At 40.1% G+C, this 16,738-nt stretch overlaps 1 protein-coding gene across 14 annotated transcripts in view; it reads right to left on the reverse strand.

Moving 5' to 3' along the window:
* Positions 1-16,738, reverse strand: part of setd5 (SET domain containing 5) — a 165,767-nt gene that overhangs the window by 12,852 nt on the left and 136,177 nt on the right. For 13 of the 14 annotated variants that reach the window (XM_048547472.1, XM_059649794.1, XM_048547475.1 and 10 more), the window contains 2 exons: positions 15,604-15,660; positions 4,025-4,579 (listed from right to left, as the gene is read on the reverse strand). In XM_048547472.1, coding sequence (XP_048403429.1) covers positions 4,025-4,579; positions 15,604-15,660 — 612 coding nt within the window. The remainder of the gene's footprint in view (positions 1-4,024; positions 4,580-15,603; positions 15,661-16,738) is intronic. The other variant, XM_048547476.2, reaches the window with a different exon arrangement.

Genomic DNA, 16,738 nt, shown 5'->3' on the forward strand with positions numbered 1-16,738 from the left:
AAGTTTCAACTTTTAACAAGGATGAAATTACAGATTTCAATTTAGACTGTCAAATACTTTTCCTGCAGAAATGGAAAAAGAAAATCAATGGGAGTCACGTCAGACCACACTTGTACATTAGTCAATATAAAGTCATTAGTAGCACTGGCAATGGCCAGTGGCCAATGGCTACAAGAACTTTAAAAGCCAGAGCAATAAAAGATTACTTCATTAATGTTCCTCTCTCTAATATCAAAACCTCCCCTTAAACACACACAACTAAATTTTGAACAACCTCAAAACTTACACTTCTTTTACTTTATTTGGAAGATTATAGTAGCTTATCAGATCATAGGTCCTTTTCTTAAAATCGACTTTTTAAACAATTAAAATCAACAAAGTTCTTGCTTTATTTTGTGCACAGGCAGCTATGAAATTGGAAAACTAGGTCAAGTAACAGCAAGCATATATTGACATTTAATGTCTTTGTTACCTGCTAAACCAGTTGTCTGGCACATTTTCCACCATTTATCATTTTTCTGTTGTGTTAGTTTAAACCTAGAGAAACAATGCTCATTTTGAGTTACTTAATCGACAAAGAAGTGATGTATAGTGCATTGCAGTTGCATTTTTCTTACTAATGTAGAGAAAAGGAATCAGCTCTGATTTTAAAAAAAATTATTGAATTTATAAAATATTACCAAATATGTGGGTAATTTTACGTGTATTTTCCAGTTGGGTAGTAAGTATTAGATTAAGAATCTCAAAATGACCATTGTTTCTCTAGGTTTAAACTAATACAACAGAAAAATGATAAATGATAGAAAATCTGTTGTTTAGTATTTGGATACAAAAGAAATTCCATTTATGCTGAGTAAGGCCAATCTCATTTTTAATTGTTTACAAAATAATGAGTTCATCCATGAGCTCTCCTATTCATCATTGATGTAATTATTGTCATATTTATGCTGTGATATTGCAATTGAAGACTTCAGATTTAAACTGAGAGAGGGAAAGGAGATGTGCAAGGCACCTTTCTTTTTTACACAGAGGATGGTCAGTGTGTGGAAAGCGATGCTGGAGAAATCATAGAAGCGAATATGGCAATAATGTTTAAGAGGCTTTTAAACAGACACATGAACTGGCAGTGAACAAAGGGATATAGGCTATGTGCAGGCAGATAGGATCAGTTTAGAACAGAATCATGGATTGCACAAGACACAGTGGCCCGAAGGGCCTGTTCTGTTCTTGTGCTGTATTGATCTAGTTGTACGTTCTATCAGAGAATCAGAGAATTATAGCAAAGGTGGGAACCATTTGCCCCACTGTTTCCACAACAAGCAAGTTCTCCTTGTATCTGCATATAAATTTCTAACATCTCTGTGCTATTTCATTTACTTTGAAATGCATTGTAAATATACAGATGTATCTTTAAATATTTAGTAAATGTTAAAAAAAGGTGGTACAACTCTCTCCACATCCCTTCCTCAGTATCTTGGTGCCACACCGCAAAATTCAAATTATCCTTCTTTGCAGTGAATCACTTTTAAACTTGGAACATATTTTGTTGTCCTTTGTTATATCTCTTCCAGTCTACGTGTATCTCTTATCTGATGGCCAAGTTTCGCTGGAAATATAAAAACCAAAGAACTGTGGATGCTGGAAATCAGAAACAAAAACAGAAACTGCTGGAAAAACCTAGCAGGTCTGACAGCATCTGTGGAGAGAAAGCAGAGTTAACGTTTGGTGTCCGGTCACTCTTCTTCAGAACAGATGCTGCTAAACCTGCTGAGTGTTTCCAGCAGTTTCTGTTGTTGTTAGTTGGAAATAGGCCCAGCAGCCAAACTTGTCAGAAGCAAGCATTTAAGACACGTTGAAATAGAATTTGGGTAATTTCCAGTGGGTAATTCAAAACACTGTTTGGGTAGGAAGGAGTCCTAAATTTTATGCAGCCTGACAATTTCCTCTCCTCGAAAGAGCCAAAATCAGCACTAACAAGATATATATTTCGTGTGGCCAGGGAAGGGTTTAGTTGGAGACGCATTCCACATTCCTCTCTCCTGCTTTACAGGGCACATTCAGAACAATCTTTCAGCCACTGGAATGGGAAGTAGTTCCTGTTAGATGAATGGGTGATTGTAGGGACTTCATCATATTTTTAAGATCACAGCATTTACCAGCAATAGTTCATTTCTTAACTAAAGTACTCAAATGCTGTAAAATATGAAGAAAATTCTTGGTTGGGAAAGTACGCATTTGTGACAACATCATTATTAATTACTTTCTATACTTGTAAGAGTAGTAATTCTTATTTCAGAATAACCCATTGAGCTATTAATGATTTATTGTTTATTGTTACATCACAGCACATCCTATCCTTCTACCACCACTGAACATAAGACCATAAGACATAGGAGTGGAAGTAAGACCATTCAGCCCATCAAGTCCACTCCACCATTTAATCATGGCTAATGGGCATTTCAACTCCACTTACCCGCACTCTCCCTGCGGCCCTTAATTCCTTGCGAGATCAAAAATTTATCAATCTCTGCCTTGAAGACATTTAACATCCCGGCCTCCACTGCGCTCCGTGGCAATGAACTCCACAGGCCCAGCACTCCCTAGCTGAAGAAATGTCTCCTCATTTCTGTGCTAAATTAACCCCTTCTAATTCTAAGGCTGTGCCCACGAGTCCTAGTCTCCCTGCCTAACGGAAACAATTTCCCAGCGTCCACCCTTTCCAAGCCATGCATTATCTTGCAAGTTTCCAATTGATTTCCCCTCAAACTTCTAAACTCTAATGAATACAATCCCAGGATCCTCAGCCTTTCATCGTATGTTAGGCCTACCATCCCAGGGATCATCCATGTGAATCTCCGCTGGACACGCTCCAGTGCCAGTATGTCCTTCCTGAAGTGTGGGGCCCAAAACTGGGCACAGTATTCTAAATGGGGCCTAATATGAGCTTTATGAAGTCTCAGAAGCACATCACTGCTTTTATATTCTATTAACCAATTTATTGGAATTTATGTATGGTTGTGGTTAACGCCGAGACAGACCACAACAGGAGGACACTATAAAACCAGACTCACTAATCACCTTACCATACATCAAGGATATTTCAGAGATTTCCACAATACAATTCAGACTCCAAGGTATCAGAGTTTTCCACAAATTGACAATCAATCACCCTACGTCAGCTACTGATAAACGTCAAAGATCCCACACCCAAAACCAGCAAAACCAGTGTAATATACTAAATATCATGCAAGGGCTGTGAGAAACACTAAATAGGCTACACTGGAAGAAAATTGACAATATAGATGCATGAACACCAACTAGCCACCAAGATGCATGATCAATTCTCACTTGCCTTGCTATACAAGGACAACGAGGGACACAAATTTGACTGGGACAACATGTCCATAATCGCACAAGTCAAACAGAGACACACTAGGGAATTCTTAGAGGCCTGGTAATCCAACTGGAACTCCATAAACAAACACATTCAATTAGAATCTGTGTACAAACCATAGAGAAGCAAAACTAAAAATATATACCAACCACCACAGGAAACCAAGGCATACAAACAACAAGTGGGACAGAATACTGATGCTTGACAGGAGGCATGCTGACAATGTTACCTAGCAGGGTGACGCAACGTTTACGTCCAAACCCACCAGCTCAGCGAGCATTTCTACAACCTCATCCACAACCCAAGCTACAAATCTTCTCGAAAACTTAACTTCAAATTACGTGTTTTACTCAGTGTCTCAAAACTTTGAAATTCTCTTGTTCAGTCAGTCTCCTTCTCACAATCTTTGGGCCTCCAAAAAAGATCTCTTACCTAAACGCAATAACTATTTTTCAACTGATTTAGTCTGCACTTTTTAATACTTGGATACATGACAGTCTCTCAAGTCCAGTGTTGAAATGGGTACGATAAGTTCAAAAATACCGTCCCCAAAACAATTCCCAGATGTGAGCTGCAATCCATGGTATTTTAGCACAATAATCAACAGAAACAATGATTTGGGATACTTGCCTTCTTCTTCTGTGGTGGATTTTGCTGCATCTGTGTATTTCCCTCAAAACATAGAGGCTGCCGGTCTGCTTGAGGGGACATGGCTCCTTGCAATATCTCAGATAAAAGTCCTTGGTTTTGCCTGTTAAAGCAAGAATCCCCGGATGGACTCATATACACAGTTTCTCCAAACCCTCGCTCAGACTGTGAAGACTTCCTGTCATTGATGTAATTGGCTCTGTTCTCCAGTCCTCTGTATGGTCCCTCTAGCCTGTGTGTTGGAGTGAGGTCTCGGAGATTGGAGTTCAAAGGTGAACAGGCATATATTAAATTAAACTCTGTCCTGAATGCTTGCTCTGAGTTTTTCAGGGCTGAGGGACCATCACTATTCCTTCCTGTTGACCCAGTTTCAATTTCACTGGGAAATGTTAATCCAGAAGGAGGAGGATGAGCAGCACAGTCTGTCAATGGCCCATCGGTGACCGCTGTAACCCGGAGTGTGATGTCCGGATCAGGATGAAGGGAGATATCTGAGAAGCCAGTCCTGGACTGGTCATTATCCGCTCTCAAAGGCGGCTGAAATGACAGAAGCAGAAATTTGTTAGTGACAGCCACAACATTTGAGCCTGATGAGGGGTTTGAAGGGGAACTTTTGTTTCACATGAGGCAGTTGACTGAACTCTGCTTCTGTTTAAACATCAGCACAATAGTTATACTATATTTATGATCAGTGGTTCAGAAAGAAACACTAAGTCAATTCTAAATTTTCATCCTGCATACATGACCCACTCACAATTGCGAACATACTTTCATTTGGATCATTTCACTGCAGATAAATTCACAATGCAGAGATGACTGCCCTTCACCAAGAAGGTTCTAGGTAATTTAAATTTTGAATTGGAATAGAGGGCTCATGTAGTTCAGAGGCATTCAACCAAATTTCTCTTTATTCAATAACTATATTAAACTTCTATAAAGGAAAAGTTCTTTCAGAGTATGTTGTTTGATAGTTTTAGCTTTTTCTAGAGCTGGCACTTTCATCTCCGACTAATCTACTCTCCATGTGGATCTCATTAAAAGTACTTACTGAATAAATTATTCTTCTTTTGATATCTATTTAATACTTGCACAAATGTGTATACGCATGATGCTAAAGTGAACAGAATATTCACTCCTCCTGAAGAAATTTCTTCTACTGGAAGTGAACAAATATTCAGTTCAGTTGGCACATGGAATAAAGTCAAAACAGCAAGTGGAAGGCTGGGTGTTTTAGTTTGCAACTACACTTCTTAGGTCTCCACAATTTTAGTCTTGAAAACTAATTGGGGCTGGAGCAAAGATTTTTTTTAAACTTTCTAAATTTAAAATCAAAGCAAAAAGAGATAAAACAGAATTGTTGACATCTCTGGTGCACCAGCATTGTAGCCAGTCAGACTCTTAACCTACATTAAGGTAAAGTAATAGAAATGTTGCAGTACTTTTTTTCAGATTAAAAAATATATGACACTAACCCAAAGGAGCAAACCTGACAACGACAGATTAAATGCAGCCCTAACGCTAGCCTGCAAGTGCATCCAATTATAAGTCTACCAAAATGAAAAACTTCCATAAAAGGAAATCAAGGTAGGTCGGGAGATGTTATAAAGTTTCAATCTGGCAGTGAGGGAACAATGGCTAAGTGATTCAATAGGGTATTGTACATTAGCAAGCAAACAATAAACTACCATTATGTTCCTAGTGGTGGAGTACGGAATCTGTAAGATTTTTCACTGTACACTTAACAAATAAAAAATGGAGTTTAGATAGAGGCCTTTTGATATCTTATTTTCTCATAAAAAGGAAGACCATCTCTTGTTTAAAATAGTAATAATTTATTGACTGGCTATGGGAAAATTTGTGAATAGGCAAACTTGCCTTAAATCCACAAATAGAGTAAAGAAAATTTGGAAAGCATTTTAAACACAAAATTATTTTCACTTGCTTCTTTTAATCACACTCAATTATCAAATTTCACTGAAAAGTCAAGATTTTTAACGAAGGAAACTTCACTTCAATATTTTCCTAAACTGATTAAGCACAGAATAAGAATCCAGAACATTTAAGATTAAAACATACTCAAATTGAAAATTTTATGATATACATGTTGTGGCTAAGTTGCAGTACTGCCTCTGCATTGTAATAAATTGGAATTTAACAGAAACAGTATTGTAAACAAATCAGTCAACTGCTCCCATCATCAGGCTCAGATCATTTGTTCTGTTTTCCTCCACCATAACGTCCAGAAATACTCTGAAAAGCTTCACATACGCAATATCTTACCACTGTCATTGCTGCATTGATTTAAAAAAACGTCATTTTTGCTTTGGTTCACTCCTTATTCAGAAAGTATGAAATTTATTGCTTTGCTAGTCACCTTCATTGCATTAGTATATTTGCAGTTTTAATGCATTTACGTTCACAGAATCAGACACAAGGGGTTTCCATGTTCCACTGATAATTAATCTAATAAAATAATCATTATACACTTGCTGCAATGGATCATTTAATATGCAACAGGATGACACATTGGGAATTTTTTGTATTGGTGTCAAGAACAACAGATAAGGAGAACTTTTCTTATTAATTTATTAATTTTAAAGAAGCTATATTTTCCCCTAATTGTGTTTATTTTGACATACAGAAAAAAAGTCAGTGAAATTTTGTTCCTAGTCCCACAATGAAACCATCGAATGCTTTACAAAACATTTAAATTACACAGTATAAATACCTGCATCCTCAATCCAGTTCTCAACGTAATCTATTACCAATCTCAAGCTTAGGCTTTGAGAATTTCAGGAACCATGTGACAAAGTATAAGAGTGACGATCACTAGTCTGAATGTACAAAGAACACAATCCTGTAACTCAGACTGCGATCTATTCTTCTCGCAGAAAATGCCTCTCTGACCACTCTGCACCTTTCATTTTATCGTAGCTGTTTGTCATTTTTCTCAGACTGACGTAACCTGTCTCATCCTACTTAGAGTCACGTTACACAATTTATGTGCTCTACTGAATTACTAAAATAACAAAAAAAACCTCACTATTTTAAAATCATTTCTGCATTAAGCTAAACACTAACGGCTACTGTTATGTTTCAAACTATGTTTGAAATACTCAGGGAAATTAACAGCTAATAACAGCAACACTAAGGTAGAAAAATATTGAGTGCTGCATTCTACAAGTCAAATTTCTTTTGATTTGACCAGCAACTACAATCAATTCATTAGAATAAGAGTTTTTTATGCTTCATCTGGATTTAACTTAGTTTTCTAATGGAAGCCAGACTTCAGACATATGAAACTTCCAAATAATATAGTCTGCAACTGTCCAGTTAATCTCTGTTGCTAAAGCTAACTCCATGCAAGGTAATCTAAGGAACTGTTCGCCTCAGGCACAAGGGTGACACCTTTCTATTTGGTCTTCTGATCTCAAGCCAAATGTCAAGTTTGCTGAAAATATCAGCATTTATATGCCACTTACTCAGAAGCTTGAAACCAAAGGGAAGGAGGTGGCCAGCTAACAGGATACACATGACTAGTTTTCCTGTCACCAGTTCAAAAGACATGGGAAATAGTAACTTATTTTAAAATATTATAGAAATAGACGGGCAGCAGAGTAAAAGGCTTAAGAAAAACCTGAACCAAGTTTTTTTTAAATTGAAAAACTTGAATACAAATATGCAGTGACACTGAGGACCTTCAGAAAAATAATACTATAAAACAAAAATACATATGTGACAATGGGATTTCATGGTGGAGTTGAGATGTCAAGTATGTCCAGGGTCAAAACAACTGAGGAAAATACCATGAGAACACAACGCCTTTTTTGGTCAAACAAGAAATTTTCAGGAACAGTGCTGTTCATTCAACATCTAAAGGTTGAAACGGCATAATTATCACTGTACAATTTATCACTTTCAGAAGGGAATACCAGATTCAGGGAAGTGCTATTATACTGGTCAATCATTATTACTCTCCTTAATTTACATTTTTGGCGACTGCTGAACAGAGGCAGGCTTTGAGAATGTGACAGAAGCTACAAACAGCCAAGAAAAACTGGGGCAATTATCAATAAAACGAATGAAATTAGGCCATTTATAAACATAATGGCACCTTAAAAAATAAAATGTATGAGCTTCATGTGACCACCGTCCTACAGAACCTGTTTCAGGTCCTGAAAATGGCTGTCAGTCAAACTGTTGATCCAACTTTAACCATGTCAGTCATCAAAAAACAGATGATCTAGTTCTTCTGATTTGCAGAAATATACCTACTAGCAGTTCAAAATAATCCAGTTGCAGAAGTCTTTTTTTAAAAAATTACTCATTGTTGTTGTTCATCTCCAACAAACCCCTTGTGTCTCATCCGTGGAAATTAATGGTCTGCAATAAGCACTGCATCCTTAGAGTGAGTTGTTAAAATTTTAAACATTAGCCAGGCAGTTGGATCAGCCGCTCAATCAAATGGTTACAATCTCTCACATTCAGAAAAAGGTCGATTAATATAGGTGACAGTTGAAAATTAGAACTCAATTCTTCACAAAGCAACACGTTAATCAACTAACCCATCTTAACAGCAAAGAATCTGTCTGTGCATCAGAGATTAAGTACCAGATTTATGATCACACAAATAACTAGTAGATTTTTAACTTGAACAGCCAATTGTAAAAATGTTGCTTAAAAATTGCAAAATATAAGTCTGCACAGAATACTGTAATTAGTTTCTGGCATTGAAGCTAAAGTAAAGAGATAACATAAAAATGCAATTTAGTATGGTTGCTAATGAAACCTTGAAACATTTCTGAATGGTGGGCAATTCTGTTGTTGATTTGTTAATTTTAATATATATTTTTAACAGTATAACTACGTGAACAATTACTGATTTCACCTAGTATTAACAACACTGTTTAATGCTTATAGAACTGGAGTACTGCAAATAGTATGGACAAAGAGCACTGTGCAAAGAATGTCAAGCAGAAGGTTTGGTCTCTGAGAACTCTATGATTAGTTGCTGACTTAAGTCAGTTCATATTAATATTCAAACTCATTTTACTAAAATTAATTTTCTGTACTCTTTGCTTTGATAATTTCATTTCCTAACCAGAGTGAATTCACTTCATTATTTTTAGGACCTCTTTGCCTTGGCTAGCTTAAAGCCATTTACAAGGAGGCTGTTCTGGGTGACCCTGAATACTTCATGTCTCTCATGTCATTTTTATTACTAATTATAGGATAACACCAACAAATATCAAGTGAGGTATGTGCTCTGTGCTGCCAGGCAACTACAGCGTACAATGGGAATAATTACATCAACACAGCTTTAGCCAACAAAGTGACAGGAGCAAAAGCAGCTGTGAAGAAGGGGCCTGGCTCTACAGAATTAATGCAAGGATCAGTACTGTAGGGTAAATACAGGAATGTTGATTGGGGACAACCTGTGCCAATTGATCACTGATTTAAACTAACTTGGATTGATCAACCAGATTCACTAAAAATATTAGTACTGAAGTTTTTAAGATAATTAGACAGCTCAGATAGTTTAAGAACCATTGCAACCTTCAGTGGTATATGTCACTGTTTAACAAAAAGCTTGCTGATGGACAGATTTAAAAATTGGCTGTTTTTTTTCCCCCACATGGCTGCTAGCTAGAAGTCTGGACCGAAAACAAAAAGCAAACTAACAACACAAGTGAAAAACATTAATTATTTGCCCACACATTAGACACCACACATTCACCTTTTTAAACAGGGTGGAAGAAATTTGACCCCCAGATATGGTGCTTATATCTACTAGCACTCATAAGCCAAAGTTCCAGCTGGAAGTGAATAGTTCCACTGTATTGTAGACATTTTGGGAGAACTAGAGATTAAAGAAGTAATCCCTGATAAAAACATCTAGAGTGGAGCCCCAAAGTGGGCCAAATGTCTAAACATGCCGTCCTTCCTGCAAGTCCTTCAACCATGCTGGTGCCAAAGGTAGTGCTTTATATTTCTCTGGATTCAACCAAGGAGGTTCAAGGGAGACCTTGCTGTGTGCACAGCCCAAGTAGCCATAAATTTTGACCAGGCCTCTGCCCTGAAGATGACACTCCAGTATTGATGCATTTTCTAACACACCACAGGAGTAGGCAGCTCCCAGTAGTATGGTCAACTGAAATGGCACAGAAAACTGGTGCTATGGGCTGTCTCCAATTGTGGCAGGGACGACCAAGTCCCCGTGGGTCAGCTATAGGTATCCCTGATTGGTAGGTAACTGACCCACAATGATCCATTTGCTTCAATGTGTGCTTGGAACTTAAGAGTCTCTGCTCAACTAGCGAACAGAATTGATTGTAGCAGGTAAAACAAAAAAAAGAGGATGCCAGCTCCTTGACTAGCAAGCTGGAAAGTCAGGTCCACATACAGGATACTAAAGTATGGTGTGCAACTGGTTGACAACATGGGTATGACAGCTGTGAACATGACAGGCTGAGCATTGACACAGCATTCCTGCAAGAAACCAGGTTCACACAGAGCAGACCACCGAAAGAAAAACATTACACATTCATCTGGAAGGAACAGAATTCACAGGAAACATGTGAGCAAAGGGTAGGCTTTGCTGTTAATCCACTCTGTATCATCAATCATCTCCAACCCTCTTTAAAAAAGGGTCTAGAATAGCTTCTTGCCAACACCGTGCAATTCAAATGGGGCCAATTAACCTCAATAGAGTTCAGATCTATGAGGAGTTTCACATCATTATGTGCAGAATCCCTGAAGTCAGGGCATCTTTACCTACTGGGGATTGTAATACAAGAGTGGATATGGGCAACGAGACACAGCATTCCCGCCCTGAAACCGTGGCTTGGGAAAGATAAATCACAGCAAACAGAAAGTATTTAAACTACTTCATTGCTACCAAGAGTTTTGAGTAGGTAACATCTTCTTTCAGGAAAAATTATTCTGCAAAGTATCCTGAAGACATCTAAGGCATTGGTATTAGGCGAATCTGATCATCAGTAGGTGCGACTCTCTGAACAGGATCCTCACCACTCACAGCTTCCACCACACATCATTAACTATGAATCATGTGTCTCTCTGATGTACATTAGACTGAGGACGCAACCCTTGGAGGCTTTTTCAGAGGTGAAACACTGCTCTCGTACCAATAACAGCTATACCGTCTACTCAGATTAAAAACCAACGATTCCACAAGATAATTGAATAGACACTCAGCACTCCCACAAAAGGTCCAAAAATGAAATGGACCATTCTTTTGGAAATCATCTACAAGACTGTTCTGTTAACATATATGAAGCAAGAGGAGAAAAATATTGATTGATTCGAGGCGAACAGCACCATGATGGAACTGGTTATCAAACTATCTGCTCTTGTTAATTACAAATGAGAGAAGGAACTCTGAAGACATTAAGCGCCACTTGAATGAGGTAAAGTCTAAAAGATTGTTATTTGATGCATCAATGACCACTTGTTACAATACTGTCAGAACATCCAAATGTCCTTCAACACAAGGGATGGCAGGGACATGTATGAAAACATTGAAAAAACAAGATTCCATCATCAAAGAAAGTGGCTGCATTGAAAACAAAGGTATGGGAGATTACTGACTACAATAAACAGCTGAGGAGATGATGGAGCATGACCTTAAGTTGGACTCCAGAGGGGACACTCGAGGCTATAGAAAGCTTGCCTATCAGGGCAGAGCTGGATATTTAACATAACAGAGCAACTTAACAAAGCCAATGACTCACATCCCATGAGTAAAACTCCAGGTGCAGATGCTATACCACTTAAATCAAGTAGGAGAAACTGGCAGAGATAGTAGGAATTGCAGATGCTGGAGAATCTGAGATAACAAGGTGTGGAGTTGGATGAACACAGCAGGCCAAGCAGCATCAGAGGAGCAGGAAGGCTAATGTTTCGGACCTAGACCCTCCTTCAGAAGAAGGGTAGGCCATCCAGTCCACACCATGTTATCTCAGGAGAAACTGGCAGTTCTGCAAGGCATTCCTACCAAAATTTTGACCATGTAAGCAGGGGTCATCCATTAAAGTTACTCAAGAAAATGTGCTGCCAGCCAAAGCCACTCAAATGTGACCTCCTCTTTCCATGATATTGAGATTGTTGAGGTCAATTAAGGACAAGGCCACATCAGAACCCTTCAAGATGCAGAGTAGGGTCAAAAAAGTTGATAAATGACCCTGGCACTCTGGCACAATCTTCTCTTTGCTGCTGTCATGTGCCTTCAAGTAATCTAGAAAGGCTGTTTACAAATAGGCCAGAACTGACTGAAAGCTACTCAGCCTCACTCACCAGAATTCAAATCAATGGTGTGACAATTAGAGTTGCTCTATAAAAACCAAAAGAACTGCGGTTGCTGTAAATCAGGAACAAAAACAAAGTTGCTAGAAAAGCTCAGCAGGTCTGGCAGCGTCTGTGGAGGAGAAAACAGAGTTAACGTTTCAAGTCCGGTGAACTTCCTCAGAACTCAGAGTTGCTCCATGTTGATAATGCTGCACTAACGTTCCATTCCAACAAACAAATGTCTTGGTCCAGGATGTTGCCATACATCGTCTATTAATACTGATGTGACATTCTAGGTTCTTGACAACTTCTTCCGACACCAGTAATCTGTAATCTGCTATTAAAATCAACACATACAACACAAAATGTGAAGCTGCTATGTTTATGCTGAGTGTGGAGAATGTGGAACAATAGCAAACTGCCTGAGAACTCCAAACTGTGACCCTCATAAGCATATGTCCTCATCACATTCCTTTGCAGTCATGATTTCTGGCCAAATTTATAAGGCAGGAGGAAAGGCTGGACAGTTTCCAACTTCACTGTCTTAAGATATATCCTTGACATCTCTTTGCAGGATAAGATTAACAACTACAGCACTTTTAAGTACACTCATTGCTAAGTCAATGATGTCAGTGCTGGCTCAGCAATGCTCATCAGATGAGTGAAGGTTATTATGCCCAAAGACCTTCTGAACTGTGAATTGGCCACTTGGCCATGACCACTTGAGTGTTCATACTGCTGCTACAAAGATTACAAGCAAGATTTGAGGTTGGTGAATACCGATACTGACAACTCTGAAGCAATCACCATCAGCTTTAAACGAGGTGACAGAACAGATGGGCATTGAAGAATGAGAAATGTAAAGGATATTCAACTGAAAGGGCACAGAAAACAGAGAAACACAGAGTGAGTCCACTTTCTTCCTCTGCAACAATTATGACATACTAGAGGAGGGCTCTTGAGCAATACCATGTAACATTTATCATAAAAGTGAGCACGATTATGCAAATCATTGTTGCATCATGCAGAGGGTTGCCACCTTCTACAAGAAGCAGCCATAAATTCCATGACCAGTCATCATAAATACCTTGACTTATGCAACTCAGATGCTTAATTTCAGGTGTCGGCATGAAAAATATTATTTCTAATTAAACCTGGCAAATTCTTTCTTCCTCAATGCATCATTAAAGTCACAAATAAGTTCAGTGAAAAAGCAGGTGATTTTAAATCATTCAATATTCAGATGACGAAACAGAAGTATACCATTTGAAAATCACTATGACAAGAGTAAAGTACCTATCAGAGAGATTATTTTGGTTGTGAGGTTGAACCAAGCTCCTGGAATTTGTTTTTTGTCAAGTTTGGATGAGGCAGAAGCAACTATTTGCAATGTAATATGTTTCAGAACTGTTACAGCCATGTAGCCTACGTTAACAGTTTTTTCAAGGAATACATTTCCAGTATGCTTTTATTTTCATCGCAATAGATGACTGCTTGACAAAATTCCTTCCCAAATTTTCTTTCAATATGACAAATCATATACTGGGCATTAAAGAAGAGATGAATCTTTACTGAAAAATTTCAAAAAGGCGGTTATGCAAATCTGCTCAATATACAAAAAAAAGGACTATACTTTTCAAATGTATCAGAAGAAATTCTAAAAGGAATCTTGTAACAACTTCAATGGTGTTGACTAATCCTTAGCAGAGTGCAGTTTCTAACCAAATTGGACAAAATTTTGCAGACTTTTTTAAAAAATTAACAAATCTCTTAAAGTTGAGATTAAAGTTTAATTTTGTGTGTTATTTAAAGTTGCTTTTATTAGATACACAGACAGATTTACGATCTCAATCCTTATCTCATTCTCTCTCACTCTTGTCCTCCGCGCCCCAAATCAATCCCCAAAAGGTGATTCTTGCCTACTTTGGCAAGATTAGCCACTTGCATCACATGCACACAAACTCAACTAAATATATCATAACGAGAATCATGCATTAACAGATCTGCACAGGAAACACAGAGCAAGAGCGAGAGAGCGCAAGAGAGCGCGAGAGAGAGAGAGAGAGAGCGCGCGTGAGAGAGAGCGCGCGTGAGAGAGAGAGAGGGGGGGAGAGAGGGGGGAAGAGAGACGGGGGGGGAAGAGAGACGGGGGGGGAAGAGAGACGGGGGGGGGGAAGAGAGACGGGGGGGGGGGGGAAGAGAGACGGGGGGGGGGGGAAGAGAGACGGGGGGGGGGGGAGAGAGACGGGGGGGGGAGAGAGACGGGGGGGGGGGGAGAGAGACGGGGGGGGGGGGAGAGAGACGGGGGGGGGGAGAGAGACGGGGGGGGGGAAGAGAGACGGGGGGGGGGAAGAGAGACGGGGGGGGGGAAGAGAGACGGGGGGGGGGAAGAGAGACGGGGGGGGGGAAGAGAGACGGGGGGGGGGAAGAGAGACGGGGGGGGGAAGAGAGACGGGGGGGGGAAGAGAGACGGGGGGGGGAAGAGAGACGGGGGGGGGAAGAGAGACGGGGGGGGGAAGAGAGACGGGGGGGGGAAGAGAGACGGGGGGGGGAAGAGAGACGGGGGGGGGGGAAGAGAGACGGGGGGGGGGGGAAGAGAGACGGGGGGGGGAAGAGAGACGGGGGGGGGGAAGAGAGACGGGGGGGGGGGAAGAGAGACGGGGGGGGGGGAAGAGAGACGGGGGGGGGGAAGAGAGACGGGGGGGGGAAGAGAGACGGGGGGGGGAAGAGAGACGGAGGGGGGAAGAGAGACGGGGGGGGGGAAGAGAGACGGGGGGGGAAGAGAGAGAGAGGGGGGGGAAGAGAGAGAGAGGGGGGGGGAAGAGAGAGAGGGGGGGGAAGAGAGAGAGGGGGGGGAAGAGAGAGAGGGGGGGGGAAGAGAGAGAGGGGGGGGGAAGAGAGAGAGGGGGGGAAGAGAGAGAGGGGGGGGGGAGAGAGAGAGGGGGGGAAGAGAGAGAGAGAGGGGGGGGGGAAGAGAGAGAGAGAGGGGGGGGGAAGAGAGAGAGGGGGGGGAAGAGAGAGAGGGGGGGGAAGAGAGAGAGGGGGGAAGAGAGAGAGAGGGGGGGGGGAAGAGAGAGAGGGGGGGGAAGAGAGAGGGGGGGGGAAGAGAGAGAGAGAGGGGGGGAAGAGAGAGAGAGAGGGAGAGAGAGAGAGAGGGGGGGGAAGAGAGAGAGAGAGAGAGAGAGAGAAGAGAGAGAGAAATGCTACAAGGGCTTATTTCAGCCTTTCTAATCTAAGTGAGATACTAGGATAACTACCTCAGGTGAAAACGGCTCAGGCCTATGCACTGGGGAGCTCTCAGGAGAGGAAATGTTCTAAGAGAAGGGAAAAGCATGTTATTAGAAATCTACTCACAAGTTGGGTAAGCAAAAGCAAGAGAAAGCCACAGTCTTTTATTGCAAAACTGATTTAGTTACAAACAAACTCTCAAAGGGGGGAAAATATTGTATTTTACACAAATCCAAGTGATTGGATAATCTTAAATGCACAAATAATTATACCAGTGACAGCACAGTTTGGCACTGTGCAATTCACAGCTAAGTTCAATAAAGGTCTAGTTCGAGAAGCAACATATCCATTTTGAAAAGAAATTTTTATATTGGTTAGAAGTGATTTGAAAACTGAAATATAAATACTATTATTTCTTAGAACATTAAAAAAACCATACTCCCGCCCTTTCTCAAAACCTTATATGATCAGTTCAACCTTCCCTCCTGGTGGGAGAATAACTACATAAAACAGCTCAATTCTAAAAGATTGCGAAAGTTGATTTGGGATGGGTGCTCAGGCTTAAAGTGCTTGATTTCACATCTTCATATATCACTATAATTAGAGGACATACAGATGCTGATGCACTTATTGTAGGATATGATAGCAGCAACTTGCTACAGTGGAGCAACTAAAAAAGGTAGCAAGAGTTGGCATTAAGGGTACGGAACATAAACACACTGGACCTTAAATTTAGAGCTCAGTGCAAAACGAAGAAAAATCATAAAAACAATCCTTCAAGAAAATAAGGGTAACTGATTAAAATAACACCTCCAATCTTCATGCAATTATGCAGTAGGAAACTAAACTGTCACTGCAAATCAAGTTCAATACTCCCACCTCTGTCATATGCAGCAGTTTAATGAGCAAGATGCTGTTTTATTTTAATTATTTCACTATTAGTGCTTAAATTAAACCCTTTTCTCCATGTTTGTTTGTAAACCAAAACACAACCAAGAATAAAACATAACCTGTGGCTTATGGTTAGGCTTTATTAAAATAAAATGACAATGCAAAACTAAATTGGAGTGTTTCTTGGTCTATAAAGAAGCATTAGAAGATTAAATTCGCAACGTGTCAATGTGCAGACCCCTTAGAGTCTGTTGAGGCAAGCAGGTCAGTAGC

Source organism: Stegostoma tigrinum, chromosome 11, assembly GCF_030684315.1.
Source record: "Stegostoma tigrinum isolate sSteTig4 chromosome 11, sSteTig4.hap1, whole genome shotgun sequence".
Classification (NCBI taxonomy): Eukaryota; Metazoa; Chordata; class Chondrichthyes; order Orectolobiformes; family Stegostomatidae; genus Stegostoma; species Stegostoma tigrinum.